Genomic DNA, 18882 nt, shown 5'->3' with positions numbered 1-18882 from the left:
ATACACGTGTGGAGTGCTGGGCACTGAGTGAATTGCTGCGGTCCCAAGGTCAACAAGATGGACATGGCTCCTGTTCTTATGGAATAGGCAGTCTCATCTTCATTCCTCTGGGCCAGGCAGGAAACCTGAGCAGACAATTGAATTATGTTTTCACTTGCTCAAACACAAAGGCTGTTGAAGGCTTGCTGGGTGTAGTCTAGGCACTGGGAGAATGAATGCAAAGATGAACAACCTCCCATCCCTGCCTCCTAGGGCTCCTCTGATGGGGCAGTGGATAGGCATATGCCAAGGGCCTCAGAAGGTTACACTGGTGCTCAGAGATCAAGGCATTGCACTCAATCTAGAGAAATCAGGGATGACTCCCTGTAGAAGGTGGCTTTGGAACCATCATGAAGACAGAAAAGCAATTGAACATGTACACCAGGTGCAGAAAGACACTCTAGATCTCATCCAGGCTGAGGGGTAGTCTTTGAGTGATAGGAGTTGAAGTGAAAGGGAAAGATTATTCCATGCATCTTGGGAGAAAAGGACTGTTTCTACAGTCTACAGCAAAGAGCATGATTAAATACACAAATAAAGATCTGTGTCTAATAGGTCAGGAGCTCCTGTGCCTGCTTATTCTAAGTTGGGAACAAGATGTGGTTTCTCGAATAGTGAAATCCCCAAATTCCCAGGTGGATCAGTGGATAAAGAATCCGCCTGCAACACAAGACATGCAAATTCGATCCCTGGGTTGGGAAGATCCTCTGGAGAAGAAAATGGCAACCCACTCCAGTATTTTTGCCTGGGAAATCCCGTGGACAGAAGAGCCTGGCAGGCTACAGTCCATAGAATCACAAAAGAATTGGATACCACTTGGTGACTAAACCACCATCACCAAATTAAAAGGGACATGGCTTCAGTGGCCATATTGCAAACACACCAGCCTGGGGCTTAGGGAAAGGGGCTGTGCCTGGCAGCTTCTGGGTCCTTTGACAGGAGTGAGGCAGAAGGCATCTCTTCAAAATAGATGAATTGGGGGAGGAAGGGCGTGGGAAGTAAGGAAGGGGGCCTTGGGATGGGTCAGAAGGGAGCAGAGGTTGGGGAGTTGGGTGGGACCCACTCCTAAAGTCCCTGAGAAGGTAAATGAAGGTGCTGATGGACAGGAGTCAGGAGGTAGAAATGACAGGCTCTAGGCGAGGAAGGAAAGGGGAAAGTGAAGGGGAGGAGAGAAGGGAGTGAGGGAGGCCCTTTGGGGCCGGCAGCATCAGGACCAGCAGGGAGTGGGCACAAGCTTCAGTTGTGGTCATGAGGTGTGTGGTCATGTGACATGTGGTCACAGGAGGCTCCAGAGACTGAGTCCAGCCTTGCAGTCCACAAGGAGCTTCAACTCTGGCACTGTCTTTGCCTCCCTGCTTCTAGTGAAGCCTGCCCCAAACTGGGCTTCCCAACGACTCCCAGCCAGTCCCAAGGGACATGCCGAGAGGGCCCCAGGCCTTCAGAGGGGGCATCTGCTCAGCCTCCTAGGTCCCCAGGAGCCAAGCCTGCCACATTTTTGTCGCTCTGGGATCAGGGGCAAGAGGCTTCACAGAGGGGATCTGGGTCTCTATGGGCTGTGCTGTAGAAGAATGCAAAGGCTCAGGACCAGAACTCCAAAGCTAGGCCAAATGACCTTCATGACATGTATTCAAAGCTTGGGTTTGCTGTTGACATTTGACTACGGGGAAATTTTGCATAAACACTTGCCTCCTTGGAACACAGATTCCCACATCTGCAGCTGATGATGGCTGTCTCTTCAACCCGCCAATCCAATCCATTCCGCCAGCTGGCTTCAGTCACAGTGTGGCCTGTCTGCCCCTGAGAGCATTTGTGTTTGAGACCCCTGGCTGTACCTTTAAAGATAAGTCTACCTAGGCTGACACCCGTGTTAGATGGCAGAGAACTTCCATGGAGATCCTCTAACTCATTTTCATAGAAACCCTAGGACTTGGGCAGTACCGAGTAGGAGCCAGGAGCTCAGAACTGTTAGTTGAATTCACTAAAGTTGGGAACCTGGAGCCCAGACCTCCTCCAAACCAAGTCTGTGGTCTGGCCTGGCCAGAGACATGGAGGGTGGGGGGCAAACCAACTCTGAAGGCAAACTCCCCACCCCTTCCCCCATTGCTGAGGTCTGGCTTCCTGGTGGCTGAGACGGTAAAGCGTCTGCCTGTAATGCGGGAGACCTAGGTTCGATCCCTGCATTGGGAAGATCCTCTGCAGAAGGAAATGGCAACCCACTCTAGTACTCTCGCCTGGAAAATTCCATGGATGGAGGAGCCTGGTAGGCTACAGTCCATGGGGTCTCAAAGAGTAGGACACGACTGCGCAACCTCACTGGTTCACTGGCTCACCACCCTCCGCCTCTCTCCCTGCAGGGGGAGCTGCTGAGCCCGTGCCGCTGCGATGGCTCGGTCAAGTGCACGCACCAGCCTTGCCTCATCAAGTGGATCAGCGAGCGGGGCTGCTGGAGCTGTGAACTGTGCTACTACAAGTACCACGTAATCGCCATCAGCACAAAGAACCCTCTGCAGGTACGGCCGGGGGCTGCCAGCTCGGGCGCTACAGCGAGGGCTGGGCTTTCCCAAACCCCCTGATCTCCGGCGGGACGTGAAGTCACCTTAGAGCTCCAGGGCTTTGGAGGAAGGGAAAGATGGCCAGGTGGGCGAGACCGAGGATAGAGAGTGGGCAGGAGGGCAGGAAAGAATTTTTGTGTTTTCTCTTAAGCCTCAGCCAGAAGAGGAGAAAGGGGTAGGATCAAGAGACAGAAATAGATAGAGAAGGAAACATGGAGAATCAGATGGAAAAGAGAGAATAAGTGAGTTCATGGATAAATGAATGGATAAAAGAAATCAGAAATAAGAAAAAGGAACAAGAAGCAAAGAGGAGAGGGAGGGAGGAAACAATAAGAAAGAGAGAACAGAGAGTGCAAAAAAGGCAAATAGGCAGGGTGGGACGGTGAGGAGAAAGACTGCGATGAGGTTGGCAGAAAAGAAGAAATGAGAGCAGAGACTGGATGGTATGTCCCAAACTTGATGGTGCCTGGAATCCCAGCAAAACGCAGGGTGGGGCCTGATATTCTCCATTCCAACAAGCTACCCAGTGATGCTGCTGCTCCTGGCCCACAGACCACACTTCTTATGACAAGGGAAAAAACGGAGACGAGACAGGAGAGGGAATCAGAGGAAGAGAAAAGACGGGGCAGGAAGGAAAAGGGAGAGAATATAAAGAGTCCATGAAGGTCAAGGGCAGGAAGACCAGGGTTCAGGTAGGGTCTGTGGAACAGATTCACATGGGGTGGGGCTGTCAGATCAGAGGCCCCCACGCCCCCCACGGTCCTCCCGACCTCTCCCACCCTGCCCTGAGACATCTGTCATCCCCAGAAGAGCTGACAGCCCCTGTACCACCTCATAAATCCTCCACATCACACAGCTTCCCCCCTGTGAGGCACACACACACAGAGAGGGCGCTTTGCTTCTGAAAATACCTTCACATAGACACGGTCAGCCAGTGAAGCTGCCACGTCATCAATTAGCCAGCATGCTGGCGAGGGCGCGGAAACTCCAGCAGCTTGGCACAGTTGTCTCTCTGCTGTCTGAGGGGGTGAGAGAGAGTCAGTGCTGCTGCCCCAGCAGAGCAAGTGGCCTGGGGATGATGGTGGGCTGGGATCTCTGCATGGAAGGGCAGCTGCAAACACCCGGAGCTGCAATGTCCTTGCAGTGGGGGCCAGCCCAGGGTAGGGGGGCCATTATTGCTAGAAGGGAGCCTTAAAACCCCTAGGCACTTCAGTCATCCTGATGGTGCACCAAAGAGTCAGAACAAGAGGTGCCTCCCCATGCTCTGGTTCCATCCTCAGCTATTCATTTCAAAATCTTGAAGTGTCTTAAAATAGCAATGTCTGATTCCAGGCCCTGGGGTGCATTAACTCTTCTCTTCTTTCTCAGCCGATTCAAGCCTTGGAAAAGGGTCAGAATCCAAACCCACCAGGCGAGTGCCCCCTTGGCTTTGTCCTTGGCTCATAAACAGGCATTAGCCCTTGACACAAAAAGGGAAAAAACATTTAGGGATACCTTTTTCCTGGGGGTTGTTGTTCAGTCTCTCAGTGTTGTCTGATTCTTTGAGACCCCCTGGAGTGCAGCACGCCAGGCTTCCCTGTCCTTCACTATCTCCTGAAGTTTGCTCAGACTCATGTCCATTGAATCGATGATGCCATCCAACCATCTCATCCTCTGTTACCCCCTTTTCCTCCTGCCCTCAATCTTTCCCAGGATCAGGGTCTTTTCCAATGAATCTTTTCCTGGGAGCAAAGAAAAGAAAAGATTATTCTAATCTCATAAGTGCCTTAAGCAAATGGCAATATTGACATTGCCTTTCTACTTTATTCTTTATTCTTAAGTTACTACTTAAGAATAACTTTGTCTTTTATTGTGCCCATCTTTGCATGAAATGTTCCCTTGATATCTCTGATTTTCTTGAAGAGATCTCTAGTCTTTCCCATTCTATTGTTTTCCTCTATTTCTTTGCATTGATCACTTAAGACGTCTTTCTTATTTCTCCTTGCTTTTCTTTGGAACTCTGGAATAACTTTATCAAGTTACTACTTAAGAATAATCCTTAAATTACTAATTAAGAATGAATTTATTCTTAAGCTACTACTGTGTCTTTAACTGTGAGTTTCTAGTCATTGGAGATTCTGATTCTGTTACTTCTGGATTGTGATTGGACCTCATTGCATTCAGTGGTATGTGCTCAGAAAATGCCATTTCACTCTTCCAGATAGTACCAGAAGAAGGAAGTAGTCTGGACTAGCAGCAGTAGTGTGTGGTTGTGGCCCAAATTGACCCAGTTGCATGTCTTGGGCTCCTCAGTCTCAGCCAAGTGTGAGACTGCCTGCTCAGCCATGGTTGGGCAACTTCTGATCCTCCTCATCTGTGGTAGAGGATGGAGCAGGCAGGCCCTACCAAGAGAAAGTAGAACAATGGATGGGGTGCCGGGGCTAACTTCTGTCAGAGTAGGGGGGTGTCTTCCAAGTCTCTGATGTCTCACCTCTTGGTTCATGACCCCATAAAACATTCTGAGAAACAGTGGGCATGACAGCATGTTATCTCGGTGACCCTCTGCAAGCTCTGTTTCTAGAAAGAGCTCCTAAGAAAGGTGGCATTTCAGTGTAGCCCTGTGGTCTCAAGGCTCTGTGGGTGCCTCTCATCCTCTTTGCTACATCTGAACTATAATTATATTCATGAACATTTAATTAGTGCTTACCGGGGGCCAGTGGTTGTTCTAAGTGTTCACATATATTATTTAACACTAACAACAACCCAATGCAATGGGTACTATTATCATCCCCAACTTACAGATGAGACAATGGAGGCACAGAGGGGTCAACAGTTTGCCCGAGGTCACCCTGGTGGAGCAGGGTTATATCCAGGGGTCTGACTCCTGAGTCTGGCCCTTCACCTCTACCCTACATGCCCAGCATGGAGATTGCTAAGTATGGTTATGAATATTCCTACCTTGCCATGCATAACTGTATTTTTGCTAAAATATAAAGGGGAATAGAAATGATGGCGGCAGGTACCCTTCAAAGCACTGATTAATTTCACTTAATTCTCACAATACTCTAAGAAACAATTATCTCCACTTTTTGAAAGTCCTGATGATTTATTGACTTCTCCTAGGTCACACTCCATGAGTTGGAGCAGAGCTGAGCTAGGATTGGGTGACCAGGCCCTTGCTCACTGCCTCTTCTTGTTATAAGGAAAGAATCATCTGTCTTCATGCTCTTGCCCCTTGGTCTCTCCATTCGCTGCACAGAGGGGCATGGAGAAGTCTCTGGATGCTGTGATCAGGAGCTTGCTGGGGATGAAGAAGCTCCGGGGATCCAGTAGGGGCAGAGCCTGCTTCCTGGGGAGCCCTTCCCCATCTCCCTGGGAGACCAGAGAGCTCCCCTGTCCTCTCCTTTCTCCTTGTGGCTCTGCTCCCCATATGACTTGTGGAGCCTCCCATGGGGCAGACAGGAGGGCAGCCTTGGGCATAGCACCCCATCCTGCTCTTTCTTCTTCCTGCTTCAAATCGTAGTCGGGGTGCTGTATGGCTTCCACAAGTGGCTTGGGGCTGGTAGGAAGGACTTTAGGGGTTAAGGGGAGCTTCCTCTGCCTCTCCACTTGGGGTTTCTTCTGCCTGGAGCAGAAGAAGGGGAGGGTGTTGATGTCATAGAGGTAGAAACAAAAAGCTCAATCAGGAGCCCTCTTCACAGACAGGGAGGCTGGCTCTGGAAAAAGCATTTGCCCTCTATTAGAGGAGTCTTGGGATCAGGCCATCTTCTGGAAAATTCCTGTTATGTGTAACCCTAGGCGGGGTGGAAAGAGCAGTGGAAAATGTGAAGGCCCAATTACCTGTAACAGGATGCTATCTGTATAATTACATGTAAAGGCTGATGTCCCACATCTAAATGAGCGAGCAAATGCTTTCGAATAGTTACAGTTCCTTAGGGGCCACTGGTCAGTCCCGGCAGGAGGCAGAATCATCAGTGCTTCCATCTAGGCCGTATAATGTGCAGGGAGGGCTTGCTGTTGGCAGAAGGAAGGTTGTCCGCCTTTTCTGGGGAGTTCTGACATGACTTCTGAAATGCCTACTAGGCGCTCTCTGCAGGGCATTACACAAACTGCTACAATCAGGAGATAGTCCTTCCTTCCACTTTCCAAAGGGCTTCCCAGGTAGCACAGGGGTAAAGAATCTGCCTTCAAATGCAGGAGATACGGGTTTGATCCCTGGGTTTGTAAAGATCCCCTAGAGAAGGAAATGGCAACCCACTCCAGTATTCTTGCCTGGGAAATCCCATGCACAGAGGAGCCTGGTGGGCTATAGTCCATAGGGTCACAAAGAGTCAGACACAACTGAGCATGTGCACATGCCACCTTCCCAAACCTGATCCTGTCATTTCCCTGCTGCAAACTGGTCAAGAGTATCACGTTTATTCCTACAAAAAAGTTTTTAAAAGTCTTTGCATATTCTTTAGGCTCCCGTGTGGTATTCCTTCTTCCTTTCCCAGTTGTCTTACCCCACTCCCTGCTCTCTGCTCCACCCTCTCTGGTCTTCTTCCAGGTTTTTGTACTTACCCTGCTTTCTTCTGTCACAGGGCCTTTGCACATGCTCTTCTCCCTGCTGGACACATATGCCTCCTCTCTTTGTCTAGTAAACTCCCACTCAACTCAAAGTGAAATCCCCTGTCACAGGCTCTCACATGTCATGATGGATTGCCATTGTAAATAATCATATGTCTGTTTGTGTTCTCTAAATGTGAGGCCCCAGGAAGGCAGAAGTCTGCATGCTTTTGCTTACTGCTTTATATTCAGCACCTAGCAGCGTACACACACAGAACACCCGGTACATATTTGCTGAGCAAGGGCATGAATAAATCCCAAACTAAAATCCAACTCATGGCTCATCTAGGCCTGTGATACCTGGATCAGTCATAGACTCATAGAATTTCAGTGGAAACCCACCCACACTCTAGCCTTCAATCCATCCATCAACAAAGCTATTAGCATAGTGCTTTTCTGTTAAAAAAAAAAACAAAACACCGAAATTTCAGCATTAGTATACAGTCAGTAAATTATACTGTTTTTCTTCTCTCTCCCTGACATCCTGTGGCCTCTCTTTGTCTGTTGAATTGGTAATCTCAAGCATGTATATTAAATGACATGCCAGGTGTTGTTGTAGAAAACAAGCAAAAAAAAAAAAAAAAGCCTGTGCCCTCTTAGCACCTATTAGTGAGAAAATAATGTGTTGCTCAGAAAAGAATATTCTGGGGACCTGGAACACCACCTACACGCTGCATTTCCACTTTCTCCTTCTCAGTTTTCTGTCTGCATCATAGTCAACCACAAGGACTTTCCTTCTCAGCCTCACCCACCCAGAAATGACTTCTGATCATTTGGTGTGATATGGGCTTCTTCCATATCAAAAACACAAAGTTAATACTCAGAAACTCTCAGAAAGAGCTGCTGTATCACACGATGGTGAGCCCTGGTTTAAATCCAGAGGTGAGAGGCTGGGGCAGCAGCAGGAAGAGGGCGTGGGATGGGGTGGAAATGGGATGAGGGCCTGCAGGCCCCCACTGACCCGCCGTTCTCACCCCTGCAGTGGCAGGCCATCTCCCTGACAGTCATCGAGAAGGTTCAGATCGCAGCTGCCATCCTGGGTTCCCTCTTCCTCATCGCCAGCATCTCTTGGCTCATCTGGTCGACCTTCAGCCCCTCAGCAAAATGGCAGCGCCAAGACCTCCTCTTCCAGATCTGCTACGGGATGTATGGATTCATGGACGTGGTGTGCATAGGTGGGTCTCCGGGATGTGTGAATTCGTAGACATGGTGTGCCGAGGTGGGTCTCTGGTATGTGTGGATCCGTGGATGTGGTGTGCATAGGTGGGTCTCTGGGATGTGTGGATCCGTGGATGTGGTGTGCATAGGTGGGTCTCTGGGATGTGTGGATCCGTGGATGTGGTATGCATAGGTGGGTCTGAAAGCTTGTCTCTACAGGAAGTGGGGAGCCATGTGCTGGTGAATTAGACACATCCCCCAGGGTCCCTCCCTCTTGAAGGTAGAAAAGGTCAAAGCAGAGATGGCACCAGGCTTGAGACTTGTGAGCTCAAGAGGGGCCATGGCTTAGATTTAAGGGGTGTGTAGGGAGTAGGAGGAGGCAGAACAAAGACAGGAGACCTCAATCTTTCCCGGAACTCTGTCCTGCCCAGTTGAAGATGAAAATGAGGAGGTTAGCCTCTAAGAATATTTGAGAAAGGTCAGTTGGTCAGTCTACCTGCCTTAGGCAAGTTGTGGAAGGCCTCTTATCCGTTGTGTACCACAGCTGCCAAGTCAGAGCAAAGGAGGCCTAGACACTTAATTCCATTCTCTTCACAGCAAAATGCCCAGAAACAGTCATGATGATACCTTGCTCCCCGTTTTTTCAGCTTTCTTTAAGCCTATTAATACCCAAGATTTCTCTAATTTAGTGGTTTTCAAAGTGTATGTAGTTCAGGGGTTCCATGCACAACTTCAAGAGCCACTTTAAGGAGTGGGGAATGAGATGCTGTACAGACCGGCTCTGAATCTTCATCCCTGCTTCACCCCTAGCTTCTGAACTTTCATCGATTTACATATGTGTCTGTTCCCAGGTAAGGTTTTGCTTTTAAGCTTTCAGTGTTTTAGAAGAAGGTTAGAATCCCACCACTGTAAGTTCCTGCTTGCTCCCTTGCACCATTCCCAAATGTGTGTTCCCTCCTCTTCCATTATATTAGGCTGGCCGGTGGAGGGTTTTTGTTTTTCCCAGCAGATGACTATGGCTGTCAACTCTGGAGTCTTCATCCAAATGACTGAGGAGGTGGGGAATGGCCCTGGTTTTCTCTGAGTGAAGGAAGCATGCTTAAGCCCTGGTCATACGTCCTATCCTGGACCTCTCAGGTTACCCCCTAGGCCATAGTGCCGACAGCACCAGAGCTCCATAGTGGTCCTCTCTGGGCATTAGTCTGTGTTTCTATCAGATAGGCTACACTGCTGTGTTTGGCAAGAAAACATCTATCAGCTAGAATTGGGCTAAGAGGGTGTTCATTTTCTTCAGGGTCCTTTAATATTAGGGATCACAGAGGCTTGGATACAGACTGCAGCAGCCAGAGGCTAGTGATGCTGGAACTTATAAACCTATCTAAGCGTCTTGCCGCCTCTCCATGCTGGCTAAACCAGTATGTCAACTCCCAAGTTCAAGAGCCTTTTAATTACAGCACCTAGGCAGTGAAAGAAACAGACTGCCCAGGCTTGGAGGCCTATAGAAGACAGAGGCCTGTGAATGGGGAGGAATTTGACATTGAGGCATTCTAACTTAGTTTCCTCTCCCACCAGACTCCCTTCCTACCCCTGCTGAGGCACGAGTTGCTGATGCCAAAAACCAGGTGTGTCTCCATATGGAGGTGTGTGGCTCTGGCAAGAAGGGGGAAGCAGTGGAAACCTTCCTGTAGGGCCCTTCCAGCTGCCCTTCATTCTCCTTCAGGCAGGCTTTTGATGGGTTCCTGGAGTGCATGTCTATGAAACACACTTTCCTGTCACGTGGTGTATTCGTCAGCTTTGGCTGCAGTAACAAACAGCTCCGAAACTGCACTGCCTCACAGCGAGCGTTTATGTCCCATTCGTGGGTCCACGAGATGATTTGGTTCTGCCAGGCTTGGCTGGACATAGCTTCTGAGACTGTGTTGGGCTCAGGCCTGAGTGTCTCCTTATGATGGGGCCCAGGCTAAAGGGGCAGGAACGACTGGGGTCTAGCACAGGAGGATGAGTGAAACTCACAGAGCTTCTCAGAGCTTCCGCTCAGTGCTGGCACCATGGCCCTTCTGCCCACAGGCTATGGGCCAATGATGTCACCAATAAGCTCCTGCCCTGGAGGCCAGCATGAGTGAGAGAGAGGAGCATAAATACCATCTCCCAATCAGGGCTCCAGAGATTTGAAAACTGGGAGGACTGGACATAGAAGACACTTGGTCATGGGACCAATCAAGACAACTCCCTTGTTTGGAAGCCGAGAGAACAGGGGGCCCACAGAAGGGGAGTGAGTGATCAGCTCACGATTGCTCAGCTGGGACTAGAAGCAAGGTCTCCCAACTGGCCATCTAGGGCTCTTTCTATTATCCTCTGGCATCAGAGAGCAGGACTCTTGCAGCAGCACTGGGAAACCTACAGATGCCACCTGAGACTTCCAGGGCACATGGCCCATGTACAGGAGGGGCTCTCATGGCAGGCTGCACCCCATGGGTCTGAGCCACCCAGCACCCCCACTCTGGCCCTCCTGGTGCTCTGGCCTCTCCTCATGGTGTCTCCTCTGAGTAGGGCTCCGGGACCATCTCCTTCTTTGTCTCTTCCTTGGCTCCTCTATCTGCCTGCCTGCTCCCCGCCCCTGGCCCACTTTTTCTCCCATCTTGTATACATATGACCCTCAGTCACTCCGATTATAGGAAAAGCAGAGTGAGCTAAATGCTGAGAGTTTTCACATTGTTTTCCTTCCTTCCAAGCCTTCAGGAAAATATCCTTCTCAGGGGCACAGCCCCACCATGAGCTATCCAATCATCTGGTGTGAGAGCCAGTGACTGCTTGGAAACCGTTATTAGATGGAAGGGGAATGCATAGGGACCCTCATCTCTTTTAATGCCATCCAAAAGTGGTCACATATATTTATAGTTAGACTATCTCACCTGGAAAAATTTAAAAAGGGAGTAATATGTGCTCTGGGCTTCCCTGGTGGCTCAGTGGTAAAGAATCTGCCTGTAATGTAGGAGACCTGAGTTTGATCCCTGGGTCAGGAAGATCCCCTAGAGAAGGAAATGGCAACCCACTCCAGTATTCTTGCCTAAAGAATCCCACGGACAGAGGAGCCCTGAGGGCTACAGTCCATGGGGTCGCAAAGAGTCAGACAGAACTGAAGCAACTCAGCACACATGTGTGCAAAATGTGCTCTGGATAAAAAAGATGGAGGTGACAGGCAGGAGCTGGAGTACATAGATTCTTGTGGTGGTTGGGATGATGATGCTTTTGATGATGGTGATGACCAATGTATGGATGTGAGAGTTGGACTGTGAAGAAAGCTGAGCGCCGAAGAATTGATGCTTTTGGACTGTGGTGTTGGAGAAGACTCTTGAGAGTCCCTTGGACTGCAAGGAGATCCAACCAGTCCATCCTAAAGGAGACCAGTCCTGGGTATTCATTGGAAGGACTGATGCTAAAGCTGAAACTCCAGTACTTTGGCCACCTCATGCAAAGAGCTGACTCATTGGAAAAGACCCTGATGGTGGGAGGGATTGGGGGCAGGAGAAGGGGACAGAAGATGAGATGGCTGGATGGCATCACCAACTCGATAGACATGAGTTTGGGTGAACTCCAGGAGTTGGTGATGGACAGGGAGGCCTGACGTGCTGCGATTCATGGGGTTGCAAAGAGTCGGACATGACTGAGTGACTGAACTGAACTGAACTGAACTGATGATGAACTGATGTAAGGATGATGGCTTTAAGGATGAAATATAAGTAACAGTCATTTTTCTGCTGTGTTCTGGCCAGTTGAGGAGAAACACACAGCACTGCACAAGTAGATGTAAAAATAGCTTTTTAAGAGCTCTCTGGAAGGGATAATTGGGTGGCATCTCTTTATTTTTAAGCTCAGCTAGACATTCAGACTCATGGAACTACCAGGGAGCGTGTTTGGCGCCAGAGTCACTTAGAGGACCATAGACAGGAAGCACAGGCTCCTCGGGTGGGTGCAGCTTGCTTCTGCAGGTGAGTCCTCATCTGTTGTAGTTCAGGACCAGTCTCTCAGCCCCCAGGTGATAGCTCAGAAACAAGGAGATGAGAACCACAACAGTGCGTCCCTCTTGGCCCAGTTTTCAGGGTCCCCACAAGAGTCAGACATATTCACAAAAGTCAACGGACTAAGAAAGCCCAACGCTACAGCCTCCCAGCAGTATTCATAGTAAAGCACTCACCAATCAGGGTCACTTCCAACTTAGGACATGTTACAAGTCAGCTGATACTGCACTTTCATCAGATTCCCAGGAGAGACAAACCAGAATGCCACCACAGTCTGTTCTTACAAAAGGAGTGTGCCATCACACTCCTCTTTATCCTTGGGGAAGGGAAAATGAGTGTAGCCCTGTATTAGCTTAACAGGTGGAGTAAGAAAGAAATTAGAATATGGTATTCCCTCGTAGCTCAGAGGGTAAAAAATATGCCTGTAGGGCAGTAAACGCGGGTTTGATTCCTGTGTTGGGAAGCTCCCCCTGGAGAAGGAAATGGCCACTCATTCCAGTATTCTTGCCTGGAAAATTCCATGGACAGAGGAGCCTGGCGGGCTACAGTCCATGGGATTGCAAGAGTCAGACACGACTTAGAGACTAAGCCTTAGCCTAAGAAAGAGACAAGACACTTGTTAAAATAATTCCTTAAATTTTCTCTACTTTCCAGACGCCTTGGTCTATTCCTTGAGACTGTTAAATGGCCTCAGATAGTAAAAATTTGAGTAAACATAATGCATAGGTTTAATTCATCCTTAAACATAACTTTTCTATCAGAATGATGTGTAAGGAAAAGTTGATGAGAGTGGGAGGGACGCATGAGAAATTCACTGTGTCAACACGAGCTTAAGGGGTATTCTCTGCCATAAAGCTAAGAGGATGCAAAGTCTGAGATATCAGCTTGCTGCTCATGAAACCGCATCAGCCCCATCCATGGCTGTGTCCACCTGGCTGACCTTCAGGTGAATCAGTGAAAGCAATGGCTCTCGGACAATGGCCTCTGGTTTTCCTCAAAGGATTTTGCCTGGAATGGTTGCCAGGAAGGTCTGGGTTCTCTATTTAATGCAGCATGGGTTCAAGGCTGTGGACAGTGACTCTGGACTTCGTCATGTCAGAAGGTTGTACATTCTGGAACACAGGCCACCTCTACAGATTAAGCATCTCCTGGCTTAGAGTCCTAAGTCCTGAGACCAATCTCTGCCACAGTAAAAGCCAGATGTAACTTGCTGTAGACAGAACAATCCACCAAACCCAGGGAACAGAGAGGAACTGAGAAAGGGGCCGACAACCCTAGAAGGTAATCAGGGGAAGAATTATCCATATTGAACAGGTGAGGATAGGCTTAAAGCAGTTGGGCTCCAGGTCACATAACTAAGCAAATGGTAGAGCTGGGGATTGGACCATGACCCTCTGGCTTCAATTACTGAGCGCTTTCTACTGCCTGTTTCATCTCTGATTGCTCTGTGAAATTGCAAATGCAGAGCTTGAATGGGGAGGCAGGTTGAGGGAAAATTGGTCTAGTAATATCTTGACTCATTGAGTTAACGGCTGGTGGCAATAAGAACTTCAGTGAGCCCCAGCTGCTCCTGTCCTGTATTCAGGGATTTGGAAATTAACCATTGTTGTACCTCCCTTTTGGTCAGTGCTATTCTGACATCAACTGAGACGGAGGCTTGAGAAGTCGAGATGAAATTTGGGTGGTTTGTTTTCCTGTGACACTCTCGTGAAATGTCCTTGGAATATGGGGAGCTAAATCCACTGGTTAACATTAAATTAGGGAATCCATTCCTTCATTCAGAAATATTTATTGGAGACTTCCCTGGTTGCCCAGTGGTTAAGACTCTGGGCTTCCTGGGCTTCCCTGGTGGCTCAGATGGTAAAGACTCTGAGCTTCCACTGAAGAGGGCATGGGTTCGATCCCCGGTTGGGGAACTAAGATCCCACATGCTCCAGGGCTAAAAAAAAATTATTGAGAGAGCACTCCCGATGAGAGAATCATTCACTCTCAAGGACTGTACATTTCACTGGGAAGTCAGACAAGCTAATTACTGAGGCTAGGACACAGGGTGAGCACAGAAAATGACTGAGTCAGAGTAAGCTCTGGGCAGTCAGAGCCATTCATTCAGTAGCATTTGTTAGCTGCCTAATTTCGTTCATGAAACTAGGAAACTTTAACAAAGACGTGAATGAGTCCCAGTCCCTGCCCTTGAGGAGCTCACAGTCTACAAATAAATTACAACAGAACAGGAGCTTTTACAAGACACAGAGAAAGGTAGAACAGAGCAGAGAGCAGTTAACTCTTCTTTGGAGGTACTCAAGACTGCTATATTTAAAATGGATAACCAACAAGGTGGAAAAGGAAATGGCAACCCACTCCAGTATTCTTGCCTGGGAAATCCCATGGACAGAAGAGCCAGGTAGGTGGGCTACAGTCCATGGGGTTGCAGAGTCAGACACAACTTAGCGAATGAGCCCATAACCAAGGACCTACCGTGTAGCATATGGAACTCTGCTCAAAGTTATGTGGTAGCCTGGATGGGAGGGGAGTCTGAGGGAGGATGGATACATGTATATATATATGGCTGAGTCCCTTTGCTGTCCACCTAAAACTATCATAGCATTGTTCATTGGCTATGTCCCAATACAAAATAAAAAGTTTAATTTAAAAAGAAGGGTTTCTAAAGGAAGGAATCTTATCCTTGAGCTAGTTTTGAAAGATATGTCAAAATTTGTCCAGAACAGTGGAGAAGAACTTTCCAGGCAGAACGTGTTAGAGACAGAGATGAGAGAGAACAAGGTGTGCTTAGAAAGCATTGAGCAGCTTTGTATGGCTCAGTGCAAAGAGCCAGGATGGGGAGGTAGTTCACGGGGATGGGGAGGTTGGCAAGAAGCAAATCTCACAGCTGATGAATCATGCACGAAGCAGCTCAGACCTGCCTGTTGGTGAGGGGAGGCATTTTAAAGATTTTATACAGAGAAGTATGATCAGACGTGTGTTTTAAAGAGAGAGCTCTAGCAGCTGTCGGAGAGTGGATCACAGAGCTGGACAGACTAGATGTTGGGAGAAGCCAGCTGGAAAATGCTTATAATAGAGTGAGAAAGAAGTAAAGAGATGCAAAACAGCGATGGTGGCGAAGAAGTGTGTTGGGTGACCTTGAGAAGTACACAGGATGTGGACTTGATAGGGCGGTCTGAACTCCTTCAGACTGGTGGGAACCCTGGGACGCTCGCTTGAGTGGGGACCAGGCATCATTCTTTGAGCATGAGAATGGGATGGGCAGTGGGTAAAACAAAGAGGAACTAAAGGGTACGTCTTCAACAAAGGCAGCACAAAAAGAAAGGACCACCCTAAATCTAAAATCCAGGCAGAGAGGCAAGAGGCAGTTTCTAAGTCATGAGTTGGCAGTAGAAGAGATGCCAGACACACAGAAGACATTATGGGCTACAAAGAGGAGAATGAAGGGTCAGGAAGGTGTCTCTTTGCTGGGCTAGAAAGAGGGAAAAGCTTTTTTTTTTTTTAGTGCATAGGTGGTCCCCTCCTGTGATATAGAAGAAGATATTGAGGGCACTGAACCATTTCTGACAACTCCTGGTAACTGATGGGGAGATGAGATGGTAAGGAAAGCAGGCAGTTGAAGACAGATTTGGAAGGCAACAGTAAGAGGTGTTTGAAGCTGTGAATTTTGAATAGGTAACTTAGGAGGACTGTTCAGGGAGTAGGTGACTAAGAACAGAGACCTAGGGAACATTAAACACCTAAAGGGATGAAAGGAGACAGAAGATGAGAAGATAGCAGGAGGGACTGAGCCACAGACCTCAGACTCTGGGTCTCCGGAATGGTGGGGGTGGTGCTGCAAGATGGTCTGGGGCTGCATGGTGCCCACTTTCTTACTAAACGGGACCTTAAGTGATTTGTATAACCTCTCTGCTTTTGTTTTCTCCCTTGTGAGATGGGATAATACCGTCTTCAGAGAGTTGTTGAGAGGACTGAATAAGATGGCACATGTAAAGAGCAGGCATTATACACATGAGTGACCAGGTCAGGGTAGATTCCCCCTAGGCACTCGATAAAGATTTGCCAAAATGGTTAAAGGTTTGCCACAGCCTGGAGTCCTCCCATAATTGAGAATCTGCCGTTATTTGGAGCAGTGCCTCTCCTGGAAGGTTTTGGCTCTCTCACCCGCGTCTCCTGAATGAGAAGATCTGATTACATCGAACGTCCTCGTCCCACCTGCCCCCTCTTCCGTCATCTCTAATGACGCTGTCTTCCCTGGCGTAGAAGCTGACAGAGCCTCCCAGGAAACAAATGGGACGTTCTCTGCTCCAGTGGGTCAAGTTATTAGGATTTAACAAGAGCAAATTAATTAAGGTCCCTGGCACCAAAAACATTTTTTTTTCACTCCACAGACCCAAGAGATTGGCCACCAAGAAGTCAACTCTGCAAAAATGAGGCCCGCGTCCTCCTCATGTTTGTTTTTCTCTTGTGAGTGGAAGCGGGTCAGGGGAAGGAAAGCAAGAGAGATCCTGAAATTGCTCCAAATCTTTAAAACAGAGGGCTAGGGTAATGGATGGAATTATAGAAAATATTTCTCTTTTGTTGTTGCTGTTGAAACTTCTCTGTGTGCAGTCCAGTGAGTAATTTCACTCTGATTTAGAGGTACCTGGTTCTTGCCTTCTGAGATGAAGAAGTTCAAATCCCAGTTTACAGCAAGCGTGCAGCGGGTGGGGGCAGGAGGGCTGTGGGAACATTGTTTTTCAAACTTAGTTTTAATTCACATTATCATAAAAAGCACATATATGCCACAAAGATTCCTTCCTTTCCTCCTTCCTTCTGGGTAGGAATGACCCCACCTGTCCAACCTCTTGTGCTTAATCGCTCAGTCATCTCTGACTCTTTGCTTCCCCATGGACTGTAGCCCGCCGGGTTCCTCTGTCCATAGGGATTCTTCAGGCAAGAATACTGTGGGTAGTGTTCCCTTCTCCAAGGGATCTTCCCAACCCAGGGATCAAACCCAGGTCTCTAACATTGCAGGCAGCTTACCAGCTGAGCTACCAGAGAAGCCCAAGAATACTGGAGTGGGTAGCCTATCCCTTCTTCAGGGGATCTTCCCAATCCAGGAATTGAACTGGGGTCTCCTGCATTGCAGGCAGATTCTTTACCAGCTGAGCTACCAGGGAAGCCCCGTTCAACCTCTTAATTCCCTGAAAATATGGAAGGGGCAGGCTGGTGCAGCAGAAGAGACTAGAAGACCTAGATCTGATGACCAGATTAGCTACCAGCCACCTCTGTGACCCAGGACAAGTTACTTCCTCTCTCTACAACTCAGTTGACTCATCTATAAAATGAGAGGGTTGAACCTGATAACCTACAAGGTTCTTTTAGGTCTGGAAATCCAGGATTTTGGAAACACTTCCATTGTGAGAGGTCATGATGACTCTCAGAAATTGGCAGTTGTGACCTTGGGAATTCCCATATTGTTGGGCCAAGCCAAACAACCAATAGAATCCACCACATACATGGGCCAGACAATGCACAGACCATGATCTGTTACCTCTATGTGGCTTATCCAGCTTCCTGGATTAACTTAAAAAAAAAACAAAAACAACTTTGTTTTGGATTGGGGTATAAAGCATCACTATGAACAAAGCTAGTGGAATTCCAGTTGAGCTATTTAAATCCTGAGAGATGATGCTGTGAAAGTGCTGCACTCAATATGCCAGCAAATTTGGAAAACTCAGCAGTGGCCACAGGACTGGAAAAGATCAGTTTTCATTCCAATCTCAAAGAAAGGCAATGCCAAAGAATGCTCAAACGACCGCACAATTGCACTCATCTCACACGCTAGAAAAGTAATGCTCAAAATTCTCCAAGCCAGGCTTCAGCAGTATGTGAACCATGAACTTCCAGATGTTCAAGCTGGTTTTAGAAAATGCAGAGAAACCAGAGATCAAATTGCCAACATCCGTGAACTTCCAGATGTTTAAGCTGGTTTTAGAAAAGGCAGAGGAACCAGAGATCAAATTTCCAACATCCTCTGGATCATGGAAAAAGCAAGAGAGTTCCAGAAAAACATCTATTTCTGCTTTACTGACTATGCCAAAGCCTTTGACTGTGTGGGTCACAATAAACTATGGAAAATTCTTCAAGAGATGGGAATACCAGACCACCTGATCTGCCTCTTGAGAAACCTATATGCATGTCAGGAAGCAACAATTAGAACTGGACATGGAACAATAGACTCGTTCCAAATAGGAAAAGGAGTACGTCAAGGCTGTATATTGTCACCCTGCTTATTTAACATATGCAGAGTACATCATGAGAAATTCTGGGCTGGAAGAAGCACAAACTGGAATCAAGATTACCGGGAGAAATATCAATAACCTCAGATATGCAGATGACACCACCCTTATGGCAGAAAGTGAAGAGGAACTAAAAAGCCTCTTGATGAAAGTGAAAGAGGAGAGTGAAAAAGTTGGCTTAAAGCTCAACATTCAGAAAACAAAGATCATGGCATCTGGTCCCATCACTTCATGGCAAATAGA

At 48.0% G+C, this 18882-nt stretch overlaps 1 protein-coding gene across 1 annotated transcript in view; it reads left to right on the top strand.

Moving 5' to 3' along the window:
• MARCH4 (membrane-associated ring finger (C3HC4) 4, E3 ubiquitin protein ligase) overlaps positions 1 to 18882 on the top strand; it is a 115685-nt gene that overhangs the window by 85751 nt on the left and 11052 nt on the right. Inside the window, exons 3-4 of the mRNA XM_010861160.1 lie at positions 2394 to 2549; positions 8161 to 8353. Of these exons, the coding sequence (XP_010859462.1) occupies positions 2394 to 2549; positions 8161 to 8353 (349 nt within the window). The remainder of the gene's footprint in view (positions 1 to 2393; positions 2550 to 8160; positions 8354 to 18882) is intronic.

This window comes from Bison bison, unplaced genomic scaffold (assembly GCF_000754665.1).
Source record: "Bison bison bison isolate TAMUID 2011002044 unplaced genomic scaffold, Bison_UMD1.0 scf7180017864471, whole genome shotgun sequence".
Classification (NCBI taxonomy): Eukaryota; Metazoa; Chordata; class Mammalia; order Artiodactyla; family Bovidae; genus Bison; species Bison bison.
The sequence above is the reverse complement of the archived record's forward strand: the minus strand, read 5'-3'. Positions and strand labels throughout refer to the sequence as shown.